Raw genomic sequence first — 27933 nt, forward strand, 5'->3', positions numbered from 1 at the left:
TCCGTCAATTACGGGCATACAAAAAGAAAGATTATATATCCAAACTTTTAGTGCGTTGATTTATTAGCAAGAATTGTTAAGGCAATTTTTTAGTTTTGAAGACACTTTACACATCTGTTGTGGTTTTCAGCGTAATTTTTTTATTTTTTTAGTTTCCTTATTATAAGTTCTTTCAAATTTTATTATTTTATTGTATATCTTTCGTTTTATCTTATATTCATAATTTATTCTATGAAAACAATAATCTATTGTCTATGTTTTGTTTTGTCTTAAATTAATAACTAATTTTATATAAGTTTTTGCTTATGCTTATAGATTCACTTCAACAAACTATACTTCAAATACACAAAACCATTAACACAAGTTTAAATAAAAACGAAGCTTTTCTTCCGTAAACGTGCACAATTTCATCCAATCTTTCATTATTGAAATGCAATATTTTGTGATTATGACTTTTACCTTGATGATACTTATAGATTAGAAGTTATAATCTATTTAAGTTCAATCACCCTACGCATGATGCAGGTTATTACCTAGTGTGTTACTAAACTAAAACATTTATGCACTTTTCCGGACGAAAAAATGCTATGGTATTAACAATGTAAACATACACATGTATAAGTACTCGTTTTCATAAACATATATTTAATCCCAATATAATCTTTTAAGTATATCTATTAAAATGATAGAATTTCAAATAAACTTTCATCTAGAAATATATAACGACATATTCCACACCATATTAATAGTATACACTATTATTCATCCTCATCCTAATTATACACAAAATAATTATCTAAAATTTTATCGCGCGAAACCCAAATCCACCTAAAATTTAAAGTTCGAACTATAACCGACTCATAGCAATTTAAAGTTGGTTTACTATTCTTTGTTTGAAACTTAACCAGTGAGTAACCTAACTAAACCTAAACTCGAGTTTGGATTTTTGTAAAGCGATAAGGTAATGTTTCTTTACTTGTTCTAATGTTTTTGTTAATAACGTTAACGTCGTTTTTCTCTATTGATCCTCTTTTATCTCTTATTCTACAAAATGCATAATTCTCGAATGATTTCTCTTCGTTTTGATCCATGTCAGTGTTACACTCTCTATTAGCTTCTTGCTTCAGTCTTCGTTTCTCTCTTTCTTTTCTATACTTAATTTCTCTCTTATGTTTTTTTTTTCCTTGGATTAATCATGTGATAGGCATGATGGTGTTTGTGAAACATATGTGAATGGTCAGGTTCTTTAATTTTTGGATTTTTGTGTAAAACTTATTTTATGATAGAAGTGTGCACGGTGGAGAGTGTATAGGCAGAAATCAACAGTAGATTTGTGGACTGATATCCCTTTTGGATTTTTGCAAAAGGAAATTTTTGTATTTATTGTGTTGTAAGGTCTTAAGAGATGAAATCGATTTGGGGATGTTTAATCAGGGTTGGATCGGGATAGTTAGTTGGATCTTCGTTTGTTCTGAAACCAACCGAGACTATCTCGTTTAATATCTGTCTATGTTCTATACCATTAAAACCAACCCAAATTTTTGGTTCTGTGGATTCTGATTCGAGGATAATAATTTAGATGTTTATAATATGTGCTGCTAGGAAAAAGATGAAAGATTGTGTAAATTTGTTATTATATGATATTTATAGCGTGTTAAAATAGATCGTTAACCCGAAAAAAGAAAGAAGAAAGGAACATAGTTACTTTCCTTCAATTATCTCTTAGATATACTGCTATTAGACATATTATCAATAAGCACCAGTGGTCTAGTGGTAGAATAGTACCCTGCCACGGTACAGACCCGGGTTCGATTGCCGGCTGGTGCAATTATATTTATTTTTCTTTAAACTTTTTTGGAGTTAGTTAATATTTTGAGGCTTTAGGCCTTTTCTTCTCAATTAGAGAAGCCCAAACTTGTTTCGATATAGGCCCAATATCCTGTAATGTTTAAACCCGTATATATAGACAGTTGGTTCCTTTTTGATTCTCTCCCGTCCCGATTTCTCGAGAAAGTTAGTTTCACAGCACTCGTAACTTCTTCTCTAGGTCTTCCATGGCGAATCCACAGATCGTAATGCTTGTGATCCAATCATCTCGTCCACGTTTTCGCAACGACAGCGACAAAGTAGCCTTCGTAGTCCACGCTACTTTCGTCGCCTCCGGTTACAAACTCGTCGCAATCGGACGTCCTGCGTTGGCTAAAGACGCTCTCGCTTCCTCTCCTACTCAATGTTAGTGTATATTTCGTTATTATGGCTGTTCCTAGGGTTTCGGATTTTGATTTGTGGAATCTTTAGGTGAGGTTGGGATCGAGGGATGGAACGAGTCCGACGAGTACGCGTTTGTTTACGTGGATCCGAAGAAAGGATCGAGGAAAGTTTTGGTTAAGTGTTTGGCGATAGATGGTGGTAAGCTTCTTGTTGATGCCGTAGCTGACGGTGTAACAGAGCCTGCTCATCTCAAGATAAGGTCTCTCTCTCTCTTTTATCTCTTTTTGTTTGTACAATCAAAAAGAATTAAAAAAAAAAAGAAAGATTTTCTTGCTTTTTGGCAGAGTTAAGGAGTATGTTGCTGAATCTAGAGTGGAGAGTGATTACGATGCACAGTTCAAGAATTTGGACGAGTTAGTCACTAAGTTGCAGAATCATATCCTGGATAAGCTTGATGGAGGACTTGGACCTCTTGCTTATACGACCTGGACCAGGTTTATCCCCTTAGTTACAAAGAGTTTTATTATTGCTCATAAGATGTTCTTAGATTGGCTACGAACATATGAAGTGCAGAGTCTATTAGTAGTTGGACTAGAATGATAATTATTTATAGTTTTTTTTCTAGTGTATCCGAACAACTTCATCTTTATCATTCGTTGCTTGCTTGCAGTTCCAAGAGAGAGAAAGAGCCTGAGCCTGAGCCTTTATATTACCCACGAGGGCCTTTTCCATTAGGCCCTCCGTTTCATCGTCCCTCAGGGTAAAACATTTGACCACTTCTACTCTGCTTACTTTGATTCATTGTGTCATGAAAATTAAAACGTATCCCTTATTGATTTTATTTGTCAGGGTGGTAGTGGTCGATCGCCCGGATTACAGCGGTCTTATCCCCGGCCCGCCTGCTGGAACTTTCCCGGTGGTCAGGGATGGTTTTGGCGATGGAAACATGCTTGTTGGACCACATGATCTTGGCATGCTCCACAGAGTTCGTGATCAGATTCAGCTTGGCTTCATGGGATATTCACAACCGTAAAAATCTTCCTCTTTCTTTTATATTCTTTTACACAAAGGCACATACACGTATACAGTTGAACACAAGAAGAGCTCTCTGTTGTTTCTTACAAGTTAGCCATTGATTCTTTTGGTTCTAACAGGACTGTTCCACCTCATGGTGCTCTTTATGATCCTATTGGCCCAATTTTTGAGACTGGCCGATCCGGGAGGTGACTAGTCCTTTTTTTTTACTGAATAAGAAAACTCCACATTCGAAATCTGTTATGTGACGCTTGTTTATATCAATCTTGATAGGCAATCTCCAAGGAGCAGCCGAGGGGATATTCATCCTGATCTTCAGCATTGTCCCCGCGGTTTTGGTTCAGATTATATGTAGGTCAAAAGTAAAGCCAGCTCTAAAAGAAACAGAGGAAATAGTGGTCATGGTAATAACTTCTTCTCTCTGTGTTAGAGTCTGGTGGTAGCTACTTCGTGCAAACAATAGGATTTTGTTTTGCTTTGCTTTTTTTCAGGAATTTCTTTCTTTGATTTTATATTCCATTAGGTGATTGTGTTTTTAATACTTTGATATATAAAAGATGAATAAATAAAGTTTTGGCTTTTTTTTTTTGCTTTAGAATTCTGAAATGGTTGCATCATCTCTTTGATTCTACTAATATGCTTTACTGGGGGTTGCAAGCTTTGGTGCCTGCAGTCTTAAACTTTTAAATTTTTACTTCTAACCAAACATGGAGCGACCTTTGATAGGTCTAATCAGACGTGTGTTTGATACTCTCTTTTCGCTAGAAAAACATAGGGTGGAATTTTCTCATATATTATTGATTTAGTTATTAATTACAATCACACTGATACATATAAAACATTATCATTATTCATATAATATAAGGTACATGAGGATTGGCTTTTGGGGTGTAGTAGTGAACTCCAAAGCCCATGAATCTCCATCCTCAACACTTCATGTTCATGGAAGTGTGTATGCTACAAGGAACACACACAAAAACATATGATATTAGTAGTAATTGTTAAATATAGAACTTAAATAGTTTTGGTACTTCGTGTCTGTTCTACTTACTGCATAAAACATTAAATTATGCAATTTTGAATATAAATCATAAAATATATTATAGAGAACATTAAGTCACATTTATATGTTAACACTCACCTCCGCACTTGTAACCGATGGGGCGGTTAGCGAAATTGCAGCGTTTGGGGATAGTGAGGGCAACCTCCGGCTGCACTCCTGAGGCTTTAGCCGTGTCGGAGAGAAGAACGGCGCAGAGACACTTAGGATTCTGAGAGAATCTTTTAATCTGAGAACAGCAACCGCCCGGCACGGCGGCGTTAGCGTCCTGAGCCGCACCTACACATGGGGCCAACTTCATCGCCTCATTGTCCGGAGTAGATCTACCGCACTCTCCTGCTCCGTCTACAACTGTTCCAACAAGGAGAATAAGGCCAAGAACGCAGAGAAATTTCATAGAAGATGCCATTATGTTTTTTTTTTGTGTTGGAGATTTGGTATAAGAATGAGATTCTGTTGTGTCAATCTTGTTTGTGTGTTGCCTTTGATTCTTGAATGTCTGAATATATATAGCATGAGATTTTGTCTTTAGGTTCAAGGCACTGAAGGTAGTGGAGTGAGCACTTGAGTGAGAAAGGAGTAGTGTTCTTACCAACAACAGAAGTTTCCAGGTGTTGATGTCCGAGAGATCACTGAACAAACATTTTCTATTTTTTATTTTGATTATCAAATCGGATGGTAGGTTTGTGGGAGCTGTGTCATCGCCGACCTGTAGCTTTTGAATTGGTTTTAATGGTACTACAATACTACATTATAGCGAGTTTTTTTCTTTTTGAAGTTTTGCAAAAGTTTGTAGGCTTAGAAGTTTGTGTTATTTAACGTGTTTATATTTAGTTGTTTTCAGTGATAAATTTTTCAAAATTTAAATTTTATTTAAAATTGAAAGTTATTAATATTATATATTTATTATTTTTTACTAGTATTTAATATAAATTTGATTTAATTAAGCATAAAATTAAAAAAATTAATGATATTATAATTTTATACAATTTAAGTGGTGTTTTTTTTTCTATATCCAAATTAAATGAGAGTAATTTCTATTTATAGATCATTACGAATGATGAATTTTAATATAGATTATATTTTTTAAATGTTTTTATTTAAAAATCAAATAAGTTTTAGTAATTTGATGGAGATAAAAAATATTAAATTTTAGACAACCAATGAAAGAAAACACATGGCAGCGCCTGTGACCCATCTGTTTTGTTTTTGATATGTTGAAGTTTTTCAACTTTTATGATTCCACATATACTTTTGTTCAAAAAAAAAATGATTTCACATATATTTTTCATCATTCAACAACCTCTTTGCAATGGTTTTAAACTGTTGAAAAAATTATTCAACATGTCCAATGTAAATGGTCTTACAAACCAATCCATTTATTATTTCATTTAAATATAAACTTTTACCTCAATTTAAGTTTATGAACTGTTGAAAATTGTAATTTTGCAATATGTAATAATCAAAATAAATTTAGATTGTTTGATAGTCAAACAAAGAAAGAAGATAAAACCAATAAAAACTCATTTAATGTCGGATTTTATAAAGAAGATGCATTTCCACAAAAGTTGTTTCATTTCTACTGGTTACACAGTTGGTAGAACCTATACTTTTGTTTCCTGAAAAGAGATTTATTAGCTTTGCTATGAGACTGAAGACTGATTAGTCAAAAGAAAGCGTCGTATTCTCTCTGAAAAAAGTAGATCTAGGTTTTGTGGTGGTCGACTCCGGTGGCTCTCACAGCACCGGAGTCGGATTTGCTTGTTCTACCGTGATGTGCTCTTGTTGTTTTGTGAAGGTGTGGTGAGAATCCGACCAGGTTGATGGGAGTGAAGGTACCAGATTGGAGGTGTGTGGTGGCGCCTGAAGTTCGGCTTCAGAGTCCGACGGCTAAAGGCGTTTCTTTTCTAGATGATAAAGATGTGTGCTGGTCGTTTCTCGACGGCATCAGAGTTTGCTTCTCCTTCAATTCCTAGATCTACTCGTCTTGATGCTGGTGTTGTGCTTAAAGAGTTTGTAGCCCCTGTTTCTTCTTGTCTGTGGTTTTTATCCTCTAGTTGGTCTCGGATTCTCTTCCTCCCTTGTAGTTGCTCGTTATTGAAGTTTCGTTTAGTTTGCGGTTTCTTAGCTAGTCTTCTGCGTTTGATATCGACTAATCTGTTATGGAGTTCAGAGATCGGATTAGTTTGTCTTTGTTCTAGCAACGGTGTAGCAGAACAGTATTGGCTTTTGAAGAGCAGCTGAAGGGTTGTTGAGTAAAGTGTGGGTCTCAGGTAACCATTCCATCTCCCAGTTTCAGAAGAGTCCTCCTCCTGTCCCTTGAATAAGTGTATCTCCTGGTTGTCTTTTGTCTCTGGTTTCCTCTGTGGCTTCTTGTGGTGAAGCTTTAGAATGAGGTTGAGGTTTTAAGGCGTCCGGATGAAGGTGTAGTTGAGTAGTGAGTTCTCCCGGGTGTTGGTTCTTCATGGTTTTCGTCTTGTTTGTGGTCATCGTGAACGGGAAGGTTCAGATGATGGGTCCTGCTCTTCATGAAGTACTTCTATGGTTCCAGCTCTCTTGCCTTCAGATTGGCAAGACTACCGGCTGATCGTAAGATAACTAAGTCTGTTTTGTCTTGTTAGGTCTTGGTTTAGTCGAACGATTCCAGTTTATAGCTTAATGTTTCTGTTGGTTATTAGTGGTCTGTTTCTTAGACTGTTGTTCCCCTCTTGTGGGTTTAGTTTCTGGGGAAATTCATGTTTTCCGCCAGCATAAGTATTCTTCCTTTGTATTTTATCAAAGTATCAATGAAAACTCAGTTGGGAAAAAAAAAAAAAAAGCTTTGCTATGACAACTACACACTTCTGTTGGAAATATTTGGTGAAAGAAAAGCTGGATAATACATTTGATTCAGGTTGCATAGAAAATTAAATTACAAAATATCAATTATATATAAATAAACAACTATTAATTAATTCATGATAATAAAACAAATAACAAAATCTTGATAGCTAGGAAACAACTCACGTAGCCTTAAACCACATACTCCTTGCTTAAATAATTTGTAGATATCTAAAAGAAAGTAATGATATTTTGATTTAAAAATTTAAAATTTTAATTAAAAAATTATAGAAAATTTTGAAAATATTAGTAGCAGAAAAATTATAATTATTAAAATAAAATTAAATAATATTTCAAAATTTAATGTCATTTTAAATATATTTATTTTAGTGATGATTTATGATTATTATCATATTCTAAAAGGTTTACCAAATACATAAATCAACATTAAAATATAATGTATGAGTTATTGTAATATTCTATAAATTTTACCAAAAATATATATCAACATTAAATATAATTGTCCATGTCATATTTAACCATAAGCTATGTCATCAGTAATCATGTTACAAAGTGACTAAATGTTTTCCTGCAGCGATAAAATTTTAAACTTTACATATATTAAAATAAAATTTTGTTAATATTTAGATTTTATTACTTTTAAACCAATATTTTAATATAAATACTAATTTAGCTAAACATAAAATTAAAATAAAAGAAATAATTTTATTAATTTAAAATGACATCTAATTATATTTAAAATAATAATTTAGATAGGTTTTCATTTATTTTATTTTGGTTAAGATATATTAAATTAACTTGTATAAAATAAAACTGATATAATTTTATAAATATCAAATTTTAAAAAATTCCTAAAGTTTGTAGATATCAAAAAGAAACAAATGATCTTAGAATTAAAAATTTTAATATTTTTTAAATGTATAAATCTTTGAAATTTTTTGTAATAATAAAAATTGAATGATTATAAAAATATATTTCAATTATTCATATTACTTGATGAAATATTTGAATATATTTATGAGTTGTTTTCGTATTATCAAAAGTTACCAAAAATTGAAACTAACATTAAATGTGATATCTATGTCACATTAATCATAAGTCATGTCGTCAATTTTAGTATGTCATATCATATTTTTTGGAGAAAATAGTTTTAGAGATGACATGTGTGAAATTGCTTCACAAATAATGTCTAAATATTGTAGAAAAGACATGTGAAAAATTATTTGGCAAATTATTAAGCTAATCACTAACAAGATTTTGGCCCAATGTTTTTTGAGTATTCTCAGGCCCAGTTTGTCTGCCAAATTTTAACATGATGATGAAGATCGCACCAGGGTGGCAAACTAGAAACTACCACTAGTGAGGGGTAATTACAACCAAATCTAAAATCCGAACTGAATCCAGTCAGTTTGATTAAAATAAATCCAAATTTATTTGAAACTGACATAAATATTGAATGGGTTTCTTTTTATGTTACTACAAATTACAAAATTTATCTGAATCAAACTCGAACATAATAGGATATCCAAAAAAAATTTAAAATTTAAAATATCAAAATAACGTATACAAAACCCAATCTCAATTACTAATATAAATTAAAACACACTAAAATATTATTAAGTACCTAAAATAATTATTTATCCATGAATAATTAATTCAAATACTTAATTTGATATATTTTTATTCGGTCGATATTAATATATTTATGTTTTAAAATTTCATTTAAAATTCAATTGTGAATAAATTTATTTGATGTTTAAACAATGTTGTTGTTTTAGTTTAAATAGTGATTCTTATTGAGCTGCAAGTTGCCAATTTTTTTTTATGTTTCATTATGTATAATTTTTGTCTGTACAAGTATTTTTTTTTACTATGAATCTTTTGATTTACTATGAATCATGATTTGTATTTTTATGTATAGTTCAAGAACGAGTCTAGTAAAGTTATTTTGAAGAATCTGTTTTATTAAAATTGAAATACAAATGAACATTTTTCTAAATTAAAGTGTTTTTACAAATTTCATATTTCATTCTCTAACACATTTTAACTACTTTATTTATTGTTTTTTCTTCAAATTTGATAGCATTTAATACATAAGAAAAAAAACATATATTACATATCTTAGAGTGTTTATTACATTTTTTATTTTTTCACTCTTCTTAACTAATTCATTAATTATTTTTACCTTAATAATTCAACATCATTTATTACATATTAACCATAATAATTTTACCAGTTTAAATGAATTTGCTTGTGACAAGAATTCAAAATAATTTAGAAACAAATTGTTTATAGAATTGTTTATAGAATCAGTTAGGTACGGACATTTAGATACCTATTCAAGTGTGCATCGTTTCTTTCAGATTTTTTTTTGGTTTGGAAAATAGACCATTTTGAGATAATATAATTTTGGGTGAGTTTTGAGATGAGTTCTTACGGATCTGAATGAATTCGATTTTGATGTACAAAAATCTAAAATATTTAAATAATTAATATATCTGAAATAGATTTGAGTATTCGTACTAAAATAACCATATTATCTGATTCGGTCTAGATTTTTAAAAATATAATTAGTTATATCATGATATGTCTAAAATATATAATAATAACTATGAGATATATATATTAATGTATGAAAACGTTAAAACTAATATATGCGAAGCTACGTGGATCAAAACTCTAATAAAATTATTATTTGAAAAAATTCAACTATACAAATTTATTTTCTTTTAAATGGAAATATTTAGTTTAGTTTAATTCGATTAATATTTAAAACCAAAACTATTTTGAATCTTTGATATGTATAACTAAATCCGAACCAACCCTAACTAAATCCAAAAGGTATACAAGATAATTATTAACACATATATTTATAGAAAATCAAAATTTAATGTATATATTTTTGTCGTCATCGTGTATATCTTTATAGATTTAAAACAAACAATATTTTTTCCTTACAGCTATATAACAATTGTTTTCATAGTCAATGACCAAACGAAAAGGCACCGACCTACCTATCCATGTGATTTTCTGTCACGCAAAATTATTTTAACTTTTTGGATATACAAATTATTTAAATGATCTCACGACATGTTGATATGTAAATCACATAAGAGTGAGTCCACCAAACACACCTAAGATACTTGACAAATATACGAAGCAATAACGTATTCATATGAATTCGAATACCGAAACAAAATACAACCGAGAAAAAGGTACTTTTATTCTTTAATTAAAAAGCATAAGCAGCGATGATGGATTTGGTAAAAACATATGAGATAAAGACATCATAATTTAGTGAGAGTCGTTATCCTTGACAACGGTGACGGGGCAAGGAGCATGCTGAATCACGAAGCTGCTCACGCTTCCCATTATTATCCTGTTTGGGCAGGCATACATTTGGAAATAAGCTCATTTCACACGTACAAAAAAAAAATACTCGTCTTCATCAAAAAAATACTACTTAAAAACAGTGGCGGATCCAGATAAATTATTTGATGGAACCACATAATAAAAAATATTTTATGATATTAAATTACTAACTAAATAGACTATATTTATTTAAAATATTTTATATATATCAAAACTGATAATAAAACATTATTAATTACAATTTTTAAAATAAATACAATATATGGTAATCTCTTACAACTCATAAGAAGCTTTATAAAGGTAAAAGAAATAAGTTTTATAAAAAAATTAATATTTTTAAAAAGATTCTATAAATTTTATTAATCAAAATAATAAAATTCTAAAATAAAACATAGTTAAACATAAATACATATATAATGTATTATCTTATAAAAACAAAAAAAACTTTTACATATGTATTACAATATCTTACATGTCGCTAATAAAGTGCCAAAAAAAACATGTCGCTAATAAATACTCTCAAATATTATACACAAATTAAATGTATTGTTTACTATTTTAATATAAATTACTTTTATTATTTATTAGTAATTGAATGTCAGTAGGAGAAAATAATAAATTTGAAAACACTGAAAAATGTTATCTATAAATGAAATGAAAATAGAATAAAAAGAAAAAGGGAAAGTCAAATAAGCCAAAGAAACAAGTATGTTAACATAAACAAAATCAAGTTATTAAAAATAAAGTAAATCTAGGTGAAATGCAATTAAATAGTTACAATAATAATGGAAGCGTGACAAGACATAAAGTATAAAGATAGAGATGCAAATAAATAAAAAATCATAGAAACACGGAGAGCATCGAAACCTGTCAAAGAGGATTAATAGGGGGCACCTTTACCATTTGACCTACAGATATCCACAATGATACTTCTAACTAAATAATTTCTATAATATAGTTGGGGGCACGTGCCCCCGTACCATATACTGTAGATCCGCCCCTGCTTAAAAGTTAAATTCGAAAAGAATAAAGAATGTAACCAGAAAATAAATGTTTTGAAAATCCAGGAATAAACGACAGGTGTGTTGTACACGAAATAACCCAGCTAACCATACAATAGATTAGATTCTTAAAAAATCTATATACATTATTTTTTCTTGCCTATGAGATAAAGACGAAAGAAAAAAACTCGAAGATAAATCTAAATGAGATGGTTTTAGATTGTAAAACCATGGACTCAAATCTAGTGGTATTTGACATTGTCCTTTAGCTAGACGATAATTTCAATGATGGATCTACCCTATCTGCCGAGTTCTATAATTTCGTATACAATGATATTAAACCTAACGTAAGTAATATAGCTACATTTTGGCTAGTAGACCTAAAATCGCACAAAGTTAAATTTAATTTTTAATTAAAGAAAACCTTCGAAGGGCACTGAGTCCTCTGCTTCCCATGACAATAGAATCAAGTTTGAGATCTTCAACAGCATCGACCAGCGCCTCTCTTGCATCTCCCCAGTATAATTTCGTCACTACATGCACCTATTTCCATTTTTATTTCAACCAAACCACTTATTAATATTGGTTTCAAAAAAGGAAAAAAAAAGTATTTTGATTAGGATCAAGAAACATACTATAAAAATATAAACACACCTCTTTCTGCCTTGAACCAGTGTCAAGCATGTCAAGAACTGGGATATCAATCTTGACACCATATTTCTCCATGATCTCCGGTTCCCTAAACTCCACCAACGGTATGAGAGCTGCAACACCAAATTAAAATCGAACCAATTCAATCGCAAAAGTTCCTTAAAACCGAAGGAATAAAGAAAAAAAGAGACTTACGAGAACCGGATTGGAGCCAGGCAGAGTTATGAGAGTCAACGTCAGAGGTTGATAACGTGTGGATGATGTAAAGTGTGTCTCCTTTATCAGCTAAGTTCTCAAATGCCCATTTCAGTGCATTCTTGCTGCTCTCCGAGAAGTCCATCGCGATTCCGATCTTCCTATCTTTAGGCATCTTTCTTGAATTTCTTGATCAAACTTGAGATTAGTTTTTAGAGTCAGATGAAGAGTGGTAGCTTCGAATGTTATATAGGACTGAAAAAGGGAGAGAGATGAATGTATCTAAACCGCTCCCTTTATTGAATCGGACGGTAGTAGACGAAAGTAATGAACTAATCCCTTTTTGGGGTCAAAACGAACTAATCCCTTAAGATATAAAGTTTTGCATAAATAAATTTTTGAATTAATATACATCTAATATTTCCACTTTTTAAAAGAAATGTATTTCATTTTTTAAAGAGAAAGAATTCCTTCAATATTGAATTGATATATTAGTGATAATTTTTTATTCATTTTAATAATTCTATTAACCGTTGGAAGAGGAGCGACATGTGATCAATGAGTTGTAAGCACGAAAGGGTCATGACTCATGAACGTACATGTTCTAGATTTTTTATTTAGTTTCCAAATTAATATACATGTTTAACACTGTGATTAAGTCTATAGCAGACGTTAAAATGAAATCTTATGATTCCTTTCTCGTGAAACAAATCCTAAATAAAATGCACGTCTGCACCACCAACATGATGACGTATTTGGGTCTGAATTCTATCTGATCTATTAAAACTGGAAACATTTACACCACGGGACAGTTTCATGTTTTTAATTACAAGATAAAGCACTTACAACTACTAAGGTAGTTTTTTATATCAGCTTCCCACTTGTTCTAACTAGCTAGTCACTACATAATCCGAGGCGCTAACACCTTGGCTAACTAAATTTTTTGTTTTAGCGAGAACCTCTCTCAACCCTTCATCTCTATTTTATTTTGGACGGTCTGATTTTTTTGACAAGACTTATATCTACCTAATCTAAACCATCCTATTACATCAGCCATCTAACCTCCGACGGTCCAGATTTTCTGGATTTTAACATCTCACAGTCCTTTTTTCAACTTTGCTTTTTCCTTCATTTGAACAAAAAAAGAAAAAATCAAAACTTCAGAAATACTGCATATTCCTCAGACGGTTTGCGTCCAGAAATTGATCTGTTCTACTTATTATTTCTGTCATCTTCTCAAATCCCCCTTTAATCTCAGTTTTACAAACTAGGACAGTTACTTCACCCCCCATCCAACAACCACAAAGCGTTCAATTCACATACACTTCTATACATGTGTACAAAACAAGATATGTCCATGTGAACGTTAATGTTCATGCAACACAAACAGGTATCAACATAGTGTACATGTGTACAACAATGTTTTGCTTTCCAATTTACACTTTTGTCCACGCGCCCGGAATATGGCATCCATAGTTAACTACTGATAGTGCGCACGTGGACAACATCAGTGTACTCATGGACACCATCAATGTACACAAGGACGCTATACATGGACAACATCAGTGTATACTGAACCTTGCTTATGGCAGCCATGCATATAGTTAACTGGTGGTGTCCATGTGTAAACTGAACTTTAGATGTCCATCAGTTAACTATATGCATGCCTGCTATATGCATAGTTAATTGATGGTACATATGGACATCTTAGGTTCAGTCAGGGTCGGCTCAAAGAATTAGTGGGCCTCTCGGCAAAGTAATTTTTTTTAAAAAAAATTACATATATTTATAGATAATTTCAAAAATTGGACCCTTATTTCAATATTATTCTTTTAAACTGGACCCTTTTTTAATACTACTTTTGCAAAAAAACAATTTGGGCCCTGGGGCATGGGCCCCCTTGCCCCTATGCCTAAGCCGGCCCTGGGTTCAGTGTACACTTTTGGTGTCTATGTGTACACCGATAGTGTCCATGTATACATTAATGGTATCCATGTGTACACTGCTTGTGTTCTTGTATACATTTTTGGTTTTCCAAATGTCCCATCAATTCTCTAAGTGTACACCGCTGATGTCCATGTGTACACTTTTGGTGTCTATATGTACCATCAATTCTCTATGCATATGGCAGCCATGCATATAGTTAACTAATGTTATCCATGTGTACACTGAACTTTAATTGTCCATTAGTTAAATATATGCATGACTGCTATATGCATAGTTAATTGATGGTACATATGGACATCTTAAGTTCAGTGTACACTGATGGACACCATCAGTGTACTCATGGACACCATCAATATACATATGTACACCAAAAGTATACACTGAGCTTAAGATGTTCATACGTACCAGACATTAACTAATGGTGTCCATGGGTACACTGAAATTTAGCTGTCCATTAGTTAAATATATGCATGGATGCTATATGCATAGGTGATTGATAGTAAATATGGACATCTTAAGTTTAGTGTACACGTGTGACATGTGTACATTGATGGTGTCCATGAGCACATCGCTGGTGTCCATGTGTACACTGCTTGTGTCCATGAGTCTACTTTTGGTTCCCTTATGTCGACACTGGAATATGCCGCATCTACGACAAATATAAACCCTAAATTAGTCTAAACCAATGCGAACCGAGAAAAAAAATCCTAGACCGGAGAACTAACATTCTTCTCTTTCCTTGCCGCGACTGCCACGAGTCCTCGCCATCGTTAGATCTCCTCTCCCGCCGCCGTCGGTTTATATCACCGGAAATCACCACCAAATGGCACAACCTAAAATCGCCCCTCAAGTTTTCCTCTAAAAGCTTTGGGTCTCGTAAACACAGAGAGTAATGGAGGAACGAGAAAAAAAAAGTGAGATTGAAGAGACGCAAATTAATTAAATCAGGTTTATTGAAAACTTGGGCCCACCAACAATTCAAATTTTAAAAACCACTGAACCAATTACCAAACCTAACTAGAAAAAATAAGGGAGTTGCGCTGATTAGGATTTAGTTAGGGGTATTTTAAGTCTTTTTACCGAAAAACTACCTCACCCGCGTTAAGTGTCTCATCTTGTAATAAAAAATCATAAACTGTCTTGGGATAAAAATAACTCTTAAAACTGAAGTATAAATTGGAATTAACTTATTTTATTTTAAATATTACAAGTTTATGTCACTAATCTAGATCATTTTAACATTTAAATCAAACCAGTTAAATTTAATTTAAAAATTTCAACCAAACATTACGTCCATAGCACTTGAACTAAACCACCATCTTTAACAAATCATATCAATTCAATAGCTCGGTCAATTTAAATTAATTTACAAAACAAATACACAAGATGGTTAACCTATAACATAAAATAATCATCAAGTAAGACAACTCACATTTCACAAATAGATCTGTCTCATTCTTTTCGGGTTAAACAGTCCGTTAATTTGCAAATGTTTTATATGATATATTCTTATACTGACATGATAACTAACATGGAAATCTTGATTCGTGTATAAAATTATATTTATACAACCAATAAATTGTCATATCGGTATGGCTTTTATATGTATACACCAATCAATTGTCATATCGGTATGCATAGATTAGATAAGTGGAATATGAATCCTATTTTCTGTAAAAAAATATCTGAACAAACTACATATTGAAACTTGGTTTTGCCGTTAATCACGCATGTAATGAAATTACCCAAAGTGATCTCACAAATATCTATCTTATTAAAAGAGAAATATCCATTTAAAAATACCCCTTAGTTTTCACTTTTATTTACACTTCATGCCACTGTAGTATTAATTAAGCTTTCTATTTTTATGCATGTCTTTTTCACTTTAGTTAATGTGTTTTCCAAAATTAAATACACAATTAAATAATACTTCCTATTTTAATTCTTGTCTTTTCCACTTAAATTAATGTGTTTTCCAAAATTAAATTTGAATTAAATACACTTCATTAACTTCTCTATTAAATCAATGTCAAATTTAAAAAAAATTATATTTTTATTGGACAAACAGTTCATAAAAATTATAATATCAATTTTTCATTTAAACGAATCTGAACGAAAAAAAATATTACCAAATTTAAACCGAAACTAGATAATATCCAAACGGATTTACCATTTTGGTATCTAAAGAACCATAACCAAACCTGATCCGAACGAAATATTTCGGATATTCCAATGTATTTAAATCATATTTATATACTTCAATATGTTAGCTATTACAGATAAACAATTATCAAAACACCAAAAATACTTAATATATATTTTATTCTCCATCCAAATATTCAAGTTAAACATATTTTAAATTTTAAATTTTAAATTTAGGTACTTTGGCTTACATTACTCAAATTTACATGTTATATTATTTTTATTTTTATATTTAGGGTTATTTAAAGATATAAAATTTTTGAAATTTAAAAATAGTTTAAACGGGTTATCAAACCCGCAAAAATCCGAATCAAAGCGGAACCAAAATTTATAAATACACGAATAAAGCTAGAATCTTTAAACTCGAAAATCTCAAATCCGAATAGATTTTAACCGAATTTGAGTGGGTACCCAAATATTCACCCCTAACTTAGTCAATATAAAACGATCAAATATTATAAATATACTATTTTGTATAAATAAATAAAAACTAAAAGTGAAAATTAATATCCGTGCGGTCGCACGGGTCAAGATCTAGTTATATTTATAATCTTAACAAAATCTTGCAAAATTTTGAAATTCAGTTCCTATTAACCAAAATAATATCATATTTACTAACACAATCTTCATATTCCTTAACTAATATTTAATTAAGTAACCATATATGATTATTGCGTGATATTTTTAATAGCAAATCTAAATATCTTATCTTAACTAACCATCTAATCTATTATCTAATCTATTAAAAGGAGAATATAAGTATAAATTACCCCTTAGTTTTCATAATTATTTACAATGATATACCACTGAAATTATTAATTATTTACAATGACATAATTTTTATGATTTTTGGTCTTTTATGTTTAATTAATGCATTTCCTAAACCGATCTCTAAATAAAAAATATCACAAAAATAATCAATAAACCTAATGTAGAGTATTCATTGTTTGTGGAAGCACCGTGGTCTAGTGGTCAAGGTTTAAAGGCTTCTACACCCAAGTCTGGAGTTCGAATCCCAGGCGACGCAATTTCTACACCAGGAGGTCTGGGTTTCAATTCCCGGAGAAGGTGAATTATGAAAAATATTGGAGACAAGTCTTACAAGGGATCTTCAGCATGGCACAAGGAATACCGTCAAGAATGGATTTCGTAGGGCGGCTCAAGGTGATGCAGTCAGACACAAATTCTCATAAGGCAGGTAGAATGGTCAGCTGTAATATCGTCTATGTAATGTTTCTCGTTGTTTCTAATAGCATAATAAACCCGACAAAAAAAGAGTATTCATTGTTTTTTCCTATTTTATTATTTATGTGTGTTTGGAAATAATTAATAAACGTAGCTTTAAATATTTAATGAACAATATTGTTTTTAAATGTATATAATTATATTTTTATTATTTATAACAAATATAAAACCCAGATAAAAAGAATAATTTATGTAATATATAAATATGTTATCTTACATATATTTTCAAAATAATACCCAATGTAAGTTCAGTATGATAAATGTTGAAAATACAAAATATATAACACCATATATTTTAAATAATATATGCAACCATTTTATTATACATTATCATAAAATTTGCACGGATATACGGGTCATATTCTAAAGTATGAATAATACATTGATGGTTTATAAGACAAAAATAAAATTACTTAATATAAATTATAAATTATTTTGTTTAGAGATGTCATATTGAAAAATTATTAATCAGGTAAATTTTTTAAAAATATATATTATCATTTCTAAAAATAAAACTATAGATATATTTTATACATAAATCTAACTATACAAATTTTGGATTTGTTTATATGTTGTCCAATAAATATTGGTCATATAATTTATCATAGACGTAAGAAAGATATTCGATGTAGTTAAACACATTATTAGTTCTCAAAACATAATATTTAGTACAAACAAATATAAAAATGAAAATTGATATCCGTTTAGCGGATCAAAATCTAGTATTAATACTTATCCAGAAACAAAACAAAGACGGTAAACCCACAAATTATATAGTAGATAATACCGCAATCGCATTTGCTTAAACTTTTGCTCAAGATACATGAGTGTACGAGTAAACATGCCACAAACTCTAGTAACTAGTCAATCTATTAATAGATCACATCTCTCACGTGAATATATATCTACTTGATATTACTTATGTTATGCTGAGTTATACAGTTGATTTTTCCAGCATCTCTTGATCCACATCATGATGACTCGTTGATGATCAGCAGCACATGTAGCTCCCAGTTGGCTCAGTCTAACCGACAGAGCACCAGGCGGACCCATATGTATAGAGATGGTGGGTCAGTTGACACCCCTTAAATCTAGTTTACGATATTTAAACTAGATTTTGTTCAGCTTAAATTTTAGAGATAATTGGCATTTATGCCTATAAACAGACTTCTAATTAGCCATCTACACATGATATAACTTAAATACTTTAAAGCCCGTTTTGGCTCTATACACCTACTACTGACCACTACGATAGCCTGGCAGTGCAGAAATTGTCTCTGATTTACACTTCCGAGAAAGTGATTATTAAGAACTGAAACTATTTTTCCTTTGTTTTTCTTTTTTTAAAAAAAATTTGAAAATCAAAAATTTCCCGATTTCTTCTTTTATCTCCTTCTTGACATTTATTTCGACTTAACCTAGTCATTTTTCAAATTTTTGATTTTTTTCCTCATCTCTTTATTTTGATTATAGTTGTTGTGCTTAAACTCTCTCTTTCGACCAATCTTGTTTTCAGACATAGAAGACCTCAATCTACCTCCTCAAATCTTTGTGGCCGGTGAAGAACCCTACGAGTCATGTTAGTATCATAATCTGAGAATCATCTTTCAACCCCACAAGTTTTCTTTTCCTTTCTTTCTCTACCCTTTTAGTTTCTTTTGTTTTTAAAACCTGTAGATCTTTTAGTTTTGAGCCATGTTTGGTGGTGTAGGTGAAGCTGTTCAGATCTAGAATCATAACAGTTGATAAAGTCTATTATTACAATTGAGATGCTGTTAAGTCACACAAGCTCATGAATATTCTTCTATAACTGGTATTAGCAAAACATAGAAGTTTCAAGTCTGTTCTTTCGATTATTCGGTAAGCAACCAATATTTTTTCTCAGATAATTTTATTTGTATATTCGCATCTGGTTTTAAACAATTTTGTTTTGATCTTTATCATTGGCAGTATTCTCAAAATAACATTAATGTTAGCATGTTAAAACATATATATAAAAGTAAATATATTTTGTATAGGATACTATTATTGGTAACATGTTAACTTATTTTATAACATGGTAATTTTTTTTTATTTTGCTCGTTAACTTTAATATTAGCTGGTTAACTATATGTTTATCCATTAAATAATGTATTAAATTGATAAATAGTACTAAATTATATAGTTAATTATTAAGTTAATGATTTTTTAAAGCTCTATAAATAAATATAACTTGATAACAAAATTCGTGGCGTGTAAACAAATAGTATTTCATGTTAACAAAATTTGTAACATGTTAAACGAATCTGTAACATGTTAAAAATATTTGTAACATGTTACAAATATCTGTAACATGTTAAAAATATTTTGTAACATGTTACAAATATGTTTATTCGCTAACAAAAAATGTAAAATGTTTGATGGCAATTCATCAATGAGTTCTCCTGATGTTAACTATATACAGAAAAAATATTTACCGGGTTTTCATTATGTACGTATAAGTTTATTACCACAATGTTAGTTTTCTTTTGTCAAATTAAATGAATGCGAAATAAATTATGAATGCGAAAGAAATAAAAATAATAATTTTCTGTTACTGATTATTTTATGTAAAGAAAAGAAAATGTGAAAAGAAAGAGAAGAGATAAAAGAAACAAACAAAAGAGAAATGAAATAAGAGAAAAATGAAACTTGCGCCGGTGAAATGAAGAAAAAGAGAGCCAGAAGAGAGAGAAGACTTGTGTCAGTGAATTTTCCTCTAGATGTGTCAGATGGGGAAGGACATTTTCGTCCATTCTTAGACTCTATTGTATGAATTTTGTCTCAGGTGTCATTCAGATGACAACTCTCTAATATAGATTTTAGGGCTGGGCAAAAAGTCCGAACCCGAAAAACCAAACCGAACCCGATCCGAAAAAGTAGCACCGAATCCGAACCGAAATTGATTAAATATCCGAACGGGTTCAAAATTTCGGTATTTAAAGAGCCGAAACCGAACCCGATCCGAACCGAAGTATTTTGGGTACTCGAACGTATCCGAAATAAATTTATATACTTAAATATATACATTATTTTATATATAATGTATATTAAAAATATTAAAAATATATAAGATACCTTTAAGTTTTCCAAAATACTAGAAAAATATATGCAAATAGTCAAAAGTAAATGTTTAAAATAGCTAAAGTATACTGGAAACACCAAAATAGTTAAATATCTATTGATTCTTTATCCAAATATTCAAAGAAAACCAATTTATATGTTAAATTAAGATATTTTGACATATATGTTATGAAAATTTATATGTGATATATTATCTTTTCTTATAGATTTTGAAAATTTAAAGTATATAATGAATTTTGAAAATTTAAAAACATTTTAAATGGGTTATCCGAACCCGAACCGAACCCGCAAAAATCCGAACCGAACCCAAACCAAAATTTAGAAATATTCGAATGGGGCTGAAATCTTTGACCCTGAAAACCCGAAACCCGAATGGACTGAACCGAAACCCAACCCGAACGCCCAGCCCTAATAGACTTCATTCATGGGTAATCCGCTAAATCTCTCTAAATTTTAAGATTCGGTAGTTCGTGGTTCAATTTCGTTGTTTGACTCCCTGAACCTAAATTTTTTTGGGCACCCAAGTTTTTATCTTTTTTTGTTGGACTAAAGCCCATTTAAATTTTTGATCCATCTTAAAGAAAAATCTGGGTCCGCCACTAAAGCTCCAACACCTTCAATATGAACAAATCATATAGATAGCCACTACTATAAATGAAAAAGTGTTTCTCATGTGCGTCGACTCTACGTTTCCTAATTGACTTAATTGAGTTTTATACCAATGCATGATATAAATACCTGGGTAGCAACTACGCTTTAAGAAGTAGCTCAGTATTGATCAAAAAAAAAAAGAAGTAGCTCAGTAAAGATAGATTAGCCAGCCACTCAAAGTCTCAAATAAGAATAATTTTTTTTCTAACTCGGGATATAATTAATTTAATCATATTTTAGTTTCTGTGACAAAAAAATCATATTTTAGTTCTAGACTTCTAGCTATGATTACCAACAAAATTATCAATTTCATTAACTGTTTCTGTACTCATCGTAGATTTTGAAAGTGAAAGTCTTTAGACGAAAAATAATTATAATCAGATATGATTTTTTTTTCAAATTTAAGTCCTAATCTGAGTTTATTTATGGACATAAGTCCGAGTCTGAGTTTATTTAGTCGATCTCTGGAGATGAATGGCTAAAACATCTTCAACCCAACTCCGTTTATCATTTAAAAATAGAATAAAAATGAATATAGAGTAATAAATACTCCAACCCAATTTTATATCTCATTATATTTTGAAGTTTATTAAATAAATGAAGTAAGATATTTTTGTTTGTCCATGACTCTATTTTAGAGTGAAAAATGAAGTAGAATTAGAGCACTTTTACTTCATATTCACTTTTACTCAATTTTGGAATGCATTTTCAATTGAACATTATTTTCTCCTTTATATTCCACTCTGAAATAGAGTAACTCTATTATAGAATTGAATTTACTCCAATGGATCACTATATAATAAAGTTACTCTCTTATAGTGTGAAATATATAGTGAAGTTGTTTTTTTACTCGATACTAGAGTTATTCTATTTTAGAATAAAATACTGAAAAAATAGGTTCCATTGGAGATAAGTTTAGCTAATCTTTTTAAAAAGAGTATTAGTACAACTGAAGTTGCAGGCATCTTTAAGAAGATCCAACCAGCTTGTACATTCTGAAATCATGCTACCTAATGATTTCCTTGAAGTACATTTGGGCTGAATTATCTTGCTTATCTTCCACGGGCCTTTATTGGGGATTGCAATGAAACATCTTATCCACTAATGCTATACAGAAATTACATTTCAAATTTGTTTTAATTGCTAAAGAACCCTATCTAAACTAATGTGGTCAGAATCTTGCCTTAGGCTCCCTTTAAAATTGTTAAATTTGGGGCTCCTCTTTTCCCTATTACTTGGTTTGATTAATTAAATAAACTACTTTTAATTTTATAATTTATATAATTGTTATATCACATGGTAGTTTGTAGAAAAAAAATTATGTAAGACAATCTGTTTATTTTATTTGTCTTATTGATTATAAACTCATTTATATGCTAAGTTTATTTATTTACCTTTTCTAGTTATTTTTGTTTATATATAATTTACAATTGATTTTATCTATTAATATTTGTGAATTAAAGATATACATTTAAAAGTATAAAGTTTTATTTATCATGTTTGTGGATAAATTTAAGTATTCATCTTTACTATTTTATTTTTATGTTATTTTATATTGATATATATATATATATTATATTTATAATTCTAAAATTATAATTTTGATACAAATATATTTTATAAAAAACTTATATAACTTAATTTTATATAAATAAATTTTAAAATTTTAAACTTAGATAAGATTATATTATTTGTCTCAGGTGCCCAAAATCTTTGCACGGCATTTAACGTGGTCTCAACACATTGATAAGTACTTGCTTGAGGGTAAGCAGATATGCTCTAAAGTCATCTTATGAAATGAGATTATCTAATCAAACTGTTGGAAGACCCAAGTCTCTGTAAGTTGGTTAAACGAAATTAGTCAAAGTATGTGGATTGGCATCACATATTATGATTTTTAATTACAAATGACACAATTTTCCTTTCAAAATTCGAACGTGTTTGTAACTATATGAGAAAAGTTAAGGTTCAAATTTTTATAGTTTTCAAAAAACTGCAAATTCAAAAATTAACTTTAATTGATTTTTTAAATCTAAAACATGTGTTAAATTTTTATTGGTCAAACGACTTGTACTTTAATATATAAAATATTTATTATATTTTTTTATAATGAATTGCATGTAGTTCAAAAGTGGTAGCAACAATTATTAATAAGTAACTACAGTACTTACTCAACAATTTTTAAGTGTTCCTAGCAGTTTTTCTAAATAGATTTCTTTTTATTTGAATAGTATATATTATATGCTAATTTAAAAAGGTTTCCCTCAGATAATATTTACAAAATTCATTTAAAATATATTACCATTTGGCATCATATTTTATTTTAACAATATTAGTTTCTTACAAAATTTGTAAAATATTTTAAAATTGATGTGTTAGTTAATATTAATATTCAAAAGTACTATAATATTTTACCAAAATATTTATAAATTTGTATTATTATTTATTTTCATAATTTTAGTTATTAAAACTAATTTATAAATATAATAAATGTAAAAAATACATTTAATTCGTATGTGTATCACTAATCCATTAAATTTTGTTATATTCTATCTGTTTATCTATCTATAATGGTTGATTTATTTTTCATCGATAGCTTAAATTTGAATTTTTAAATATGTAAAAAATAGAAATTTGTTAAAGAAAGACTTGAGAAATTGTTTAATTTTTTAAAGAATATTCGTGTTAAGGTTGGATAAATGTATAATATGATGTGAAACGCGTATATGTGTGTACACATACCATTCAACTAGATAAATAGAAGAGCAACATTCCCTTTTCGATTGTGAACCTTGCGACAGACATCTCATGTTCTTTTATCGTCAGTGGTGACATCTCATGTTTATCCATGTGTTATTTAGTCGACTAAACTTTTGATTTACATAATCTCCTTTATAAGTTATGAAATTTATTTTAGAAGTAACTTTAAAGTTGTAATTTAAAATGAATAAAAGTAGTGAAAAATGGGATGGAATAACTTCTAAGCGAAGAATTACGTCCCGTTCCCCGTTTTGCCAATTGGGTTTTCTGAGATGGAGCCAAATGGCACATTAACAAGCCCATCTAATTAGAATATGACACGTGTCTTGGCACGTCATGTTAACGTGCTATGCAATTAAGAGAATCCAACTGGTTTGGTTCCATCCGGTTCGGTACCGTTAGAGAAATCCAACGGAAATTCTTAAAGTTCGAGGGGCAAAACAGTCACTTGTGTTCTAGCGAGAAAGTATCCATCAAACCTAAATAAACGCGCTTTCCATGACGGTAAGTCGTGCACCATATCTTCTGTTAAATTACACTAATAGCCCTATTTCTACTAGTATAATAGGCTGTATTTTGTTGTTGTAACGTATATTTTTTTATATAATCATTTGAAGTCACGAAAATGTTCAACGTACCCAAAGAAGAGACGCGACTTGGGCGTGTAACCATAAATGGCAAAAAAATACAACGGTACGATAGCAATACTCGAATCAAAAACGTCTGATACACGTTCTCACATTCAATGTCTTTGTTATGCACACAAAAGGGATAAAATCATGATGAAGACTCTGGGGACCGCAAGTTGAAAGGGTAATCCCGTAAACTCAAACAAGACACGTGCCAAGAAGCTTACGGTTTCAACCCTATCACGTGTTCAGAGAGTATGTCCCACTAACGTACTTGCCATCAACCCCTAGTACTAGTAGGCCCATACTCACTGGGTAGGCTGTGTTCATAAGCGCGTGGAGTCCGCTTAAAAAGCAGGCGCGTGGAAACGAAACCTCTCTCCCCCACCACTTCATCTTCTTCCTTTCCCTTCTCCTACAAATATACCCTCTCTCTCATTCTCTTTCCCTCCTCTGAAACTGGGACCCTTTTACATATCTCAAACTCACTATCAAAAAAATCATGAAACCTGCTTGCGTAGTCGACGATGCTGAGTTCTGGCTTCCGCCGGAGTTTCTAACCGACGATGATTTCCTCGTGGAGAAGGAGAACAAAGAGTCTGTGTTCCCGTACGAGACGAGTCATGGCTTCGCGTTGGACTCGAGTTACGGTGACGACGAAGAGAGTTTCTTAGCCGGATTGAGCCGGAAAATGTCTCAGTCATCTCTTCGAGACGATTTCTCCGGCGCCAAGGTAAGTTAAACCTATATGATCGATCATCAGCTTCTCTCTGTTTCCGATCAACTCTCTAACTGTTGCTTACGGTGTTTGTTTGTTCAGGCGTGGGGTATGACTCGTCCGACTCAGTCGACTCGTTGTGGTGGCGGTTACGGTTGTCAGACGCGAGTTTCTTCTTCTCAATCGGCGGCGGCGTGGGATATATACTGTGCCGCTGCAGAGGAGCTGGCGATGATGAGTCTGAACGGTTACAACAACCGTCATAGTGGCAGAGGACTCGCCGCAGCTAAAATCTCTAACGACGGCTCCGGCTTCTACAGCCGCCAATCTCTTCAATACCAGAAGCTTCAAGCTATTCAAGTAATTGCTTCTTGATATTTGATTTTTCTTTTTTTTTTTGAAGCTCGGTACTGATATTTTTTTTTTGGTTTCTTGGTGCAATTTCAGCAGCTAAAGCAGCTACAGTTGATGAAAGAACACCGTCGCTATTTGGCGCAGCAGAGTGTTGATAGTCGCACTAAAAGTACTACTCCTGTTCATGTTGATTTGTCGCCATCTGCTGCATGGCCACAGAGGCGTGGTGTTTCTGGCATGCGTGCTGTTTCCCTCGGTGGTGACCGTACCGGAACCGGCGTGTTCTTGCCTCGAAGCGTTGACCGAACTTCCCCTGTAACCGCCCAGACTCGCAACAAGCCCAGTAAGTTTTTTTAATCCTAGCCGTCCAATTTTTATTTTGTTTTTAGAATCTTTTCTGATTGAGAAATGTTGTCGACTCTTTGGGTTTAGGTCTTGGTACGGTTTTGGTTCCGGCTAGAGTGGCGCATGTACTTGACCGAAACGAATCTGTGGTCCACCAGACGCCAGTCCGATCTTCAGCTAGTTTCAACGGTATAACAAACTAACCCATAATCATTTGGTTTGTTACTTAGTACTATTTTAATCATGTAGTTAATTTTTGTAATTAATTGTTTTAATTGTTCGGGGTTTAATAAACAGATGGGTCGTGGAGACAGAGGAGTAACAATGGTGGGTACTCGAGCCAGATGATGATAGAGCAGACAGTTAACGAGCCTCGGTTACCTTCGGATTGGGCTTACTGACCACTTGTGGGTGTTTTTAGGTAAAGGTTTAAAGTAAAGTGAAGGAGGAATAAAGATAAGATTTTGAAGACTTGATCGAAAAAAAAAAAAAAAATTTGAAGACAGGGTGTAGTGAAGTAGCGGCAAAATTAGGGTTATATAGATAAAGGAAGGAGAAAAGACGAAGAAAAAAATGTGGACAGTGACGAGGGTTTTGGATCGTTTAACCACCATTGATGATGACTAATAGGAGAACAAAAGGAGCTTTGAGAGAGGATAAGCTGTTTCTTATTTTGTTTGTTTTTGGTCTTCTCTGGGAAATTTAATAATAACAGTCTGTCACCGGGCTGTTTCTTTTCCCCTTCCTCTCTCCCTCTCTTTTGTTCTCACAGCTTCTTAAGCAATGGAGAAAGTACTAGTAGAAATAAGAGAGACTTACACAATAAGACACTTTCGTCTTTCTTTTATCATTATAAGACACAAGTTGCATGAGACACACTTTTACAGATTGCTAGGCAATTTTCGGACGGTTTTAACCCTCATAAAAGCAAAAGACAAGTTAAGTTTTGTGGTCTGGTTAAAGTTACTAGTGGTCTGGTTAGAGTCACAGACTAATATTTTTTTTGTTAGAAAACTAACGAAAATTGGTTTATAAATTTGTGGATTTTTTTCTGACCATTTGAGTGAAAAGACAAAACAAGATCTAACTCTTCTAGTTCTTTTTTTTTTGTAATTATCTCTTATTACAATATGTAAAATCCATATAATATATATAATAAATTGTAATTTTTTTTCTTCTATATTTTGAGATCCATTTTGTATATATTTATTTTAATATTTTAAAAGTGAATTAAGTAGTCAAAGTTTCGTGGACAATAAATTGTGGATGATATGGTTTGAGCGAATGAATCCTGGACGGTATATTTCTAAGAATTGATTATGGATGGTGTTTGGTTTATATCAAAGAATAAAAATAGTAGTACCCAAGCACAAAATTGTGTGCCTTACACATTTTATAAACACGTCTGTGGATGAAATATTTGTAGACACATATGTTGTGGTCAATGTGGATGGTTTATATGTAGTTATGTATACCCTATAATTGTTGTCCAGAAACTTCCTATATGAAATTGGGAAACTAGGACTAGACAAGATTTAAAAGATTATTCAATTGTCTCAACAATTCAATTGTCTCAACAATAAAGAAAAAGCATTTTGTTCACAGAAATACGAG

General features: G+C 31.3%; 4 protein-coding genes, 1 long non-coding RNA gene and 1 other non-coding gene across 9 annotated transcripts; 4 read left to right on the forward strand and 2 right to left on the reverse strand.

Annotated features, from left to right (window-relative positions):
• Positions 1-1756: 1756 nt before the first annotated feature.
• On the forward strand, positions 1757-1827 carry TRNAG-GCC (transfer RNA glycine (anticodon GCC)). The gene has a single exon. It is a non-coding gene; the product is annotated as a tRNA-Gly (tRNA).
• Positions 1828-2003: 176 nt separating this feature from the next.
• Positions 2004-5031, forward strand: LOC108849493 (probable proteasome inhibitor). 2 transcript variants are annotated; one of them, XM_018623047.2, is made up of 8 exons: positions 2004-2232; positions 2299-2470; positions 2556-2705; positions 2882-2971; positions 3061-3240; positions 3366-3434; positions 3520-3650; positions 4839-5031. In XM_018623047.2, exons 1-7 carry the CDS (start codon positions 2055-2057, stop codon positions 3599-3601), a joined length of 921 nt encoding a protein of 306 aa, XP_018478549.1. In that variant the 5' UTR covers positions 2004-2054; the 3' UTR covers positions 3602-3650; positions 4839-5031. The 2 variants fall into 2 exon arrangements, with proteins under 2 accessions (XP_018478549.1, XP_018478548.1); XM_018623046.2 differs by lacking the exon at positions 4839-5031 and having other exon boundaries at positions 3520-3805.
• LOC108849494 (putative lipid-transfer protein DIR1) lies at positions 4021-4797 on the reverse strand. Its single transcript, XM_018623048.2, has 2 exons — positions 4388-4797; positions 4021-4203 (listed from the first exon to the last, which is right to left on the reverse strand). The coding sequence occupies exons 1-2, from the start codon at positions 4713-4715 to the stop codon at positions 4187-4189; spliced, it is 345 nt and encodes a 114-aa protein (XP_018478550.1). The 5' UTR covers positions 4716-4797; the 3' UTR covers positions 4021-4186.
• A 5267-nt stretch (positions 5032-10298) lies between the features above and the next one.
• On the reverse strand, positions 10299-12674 carry LOC108853159 (universal stress protein PHOS34-like). 2 transcript variants are annotated; one of them, XM_018626611.2, is made up of 4 exons: positions 12367-12674; positions 12175-12284; positions 11945-12063; positions 10299-10526 (listed from the first exon to the last, which is right to left on the reverse strand). In XM_018626611.2, exons 1-4 carry the CDS (start codon positions 12539-12541, stop codon positions 10442-10444), a joined length of 489 nt encoding a protein of 162 aa, XP_018482113.1. In that variant the 5' UTR covers positions 12542-12674; the 3' UTR covers positions 10299-10441. The 2 variants fall into 2 exon arrangements, with proteins under 2 accessions (XP_018482113.1, XP_056863078.1); XM_057007098.1 differs by lacking the exon at positions 10299-10526 and adding an exon at positions 11018-11427 and having other exon boundaries at positions 12367-12670.
• A 6243-nt stretch (positions 12675-18917) lies between these two features.
• LOC130511614 (uncharacterized) lies at positions 18918-19698 on the forward strand. Its single transcript, XR_008945108.1, has 2 exons — positions 18918-19058; positions 19277-19698. It is a non-coding gene; the product is annotated as an uncharacterized LOC130511614 (long non-coding RNA).
• A 5355-nt stretch (positions 19699-25053) lies between these two features.
• LOC130510509 (uncharacterized) lies at positions 25054-27499 on the forward strand. Of its 2 annotated transcripts, none has more exons than XM_057006891.1 (5): positions 25054-25635; positions 25723-25980; positions 26071-26317; positions 26407-26508; positions 26617-27499. In XM_057006891.1, exons 1-5 carry the CDS (start codon positions 25405-25407, stop codon positions 26718-26720), a joined length of 942 nt encoding a protein of 313 aa, XP_056862871.1. In that variant the 5' UTR covers positions 25054-25404; the 3' UTR covers positions 26721-27499. The 2 variants fall into 2 exon arrangements, with proteins under 2 accessions (XP_056862871.1, XP_056862870.1); XM_057006890.1 differs by having other exon boundaries at positions 25061-25635; positions 26068-26317.
• The last annotated feature ends 434 nt before the right edge of the window (positions 27500-27933 follow it).

Source organism: Raphanus sativus, chromosome 4 (assembly GCF_000801105.2).
Source record: "Raphanus sativus cultivar WK10039 chromosome 4, ASM80110v3, whole genome shotgun sequence".
In the NCBI taxonomy this organism is placed as follows: Eukaryota; Viridiplantae; Streptophyta; class Magnoliopsida; order Brassicales; family Brassicaceae; genus Raphanus; species Raphanus sativus.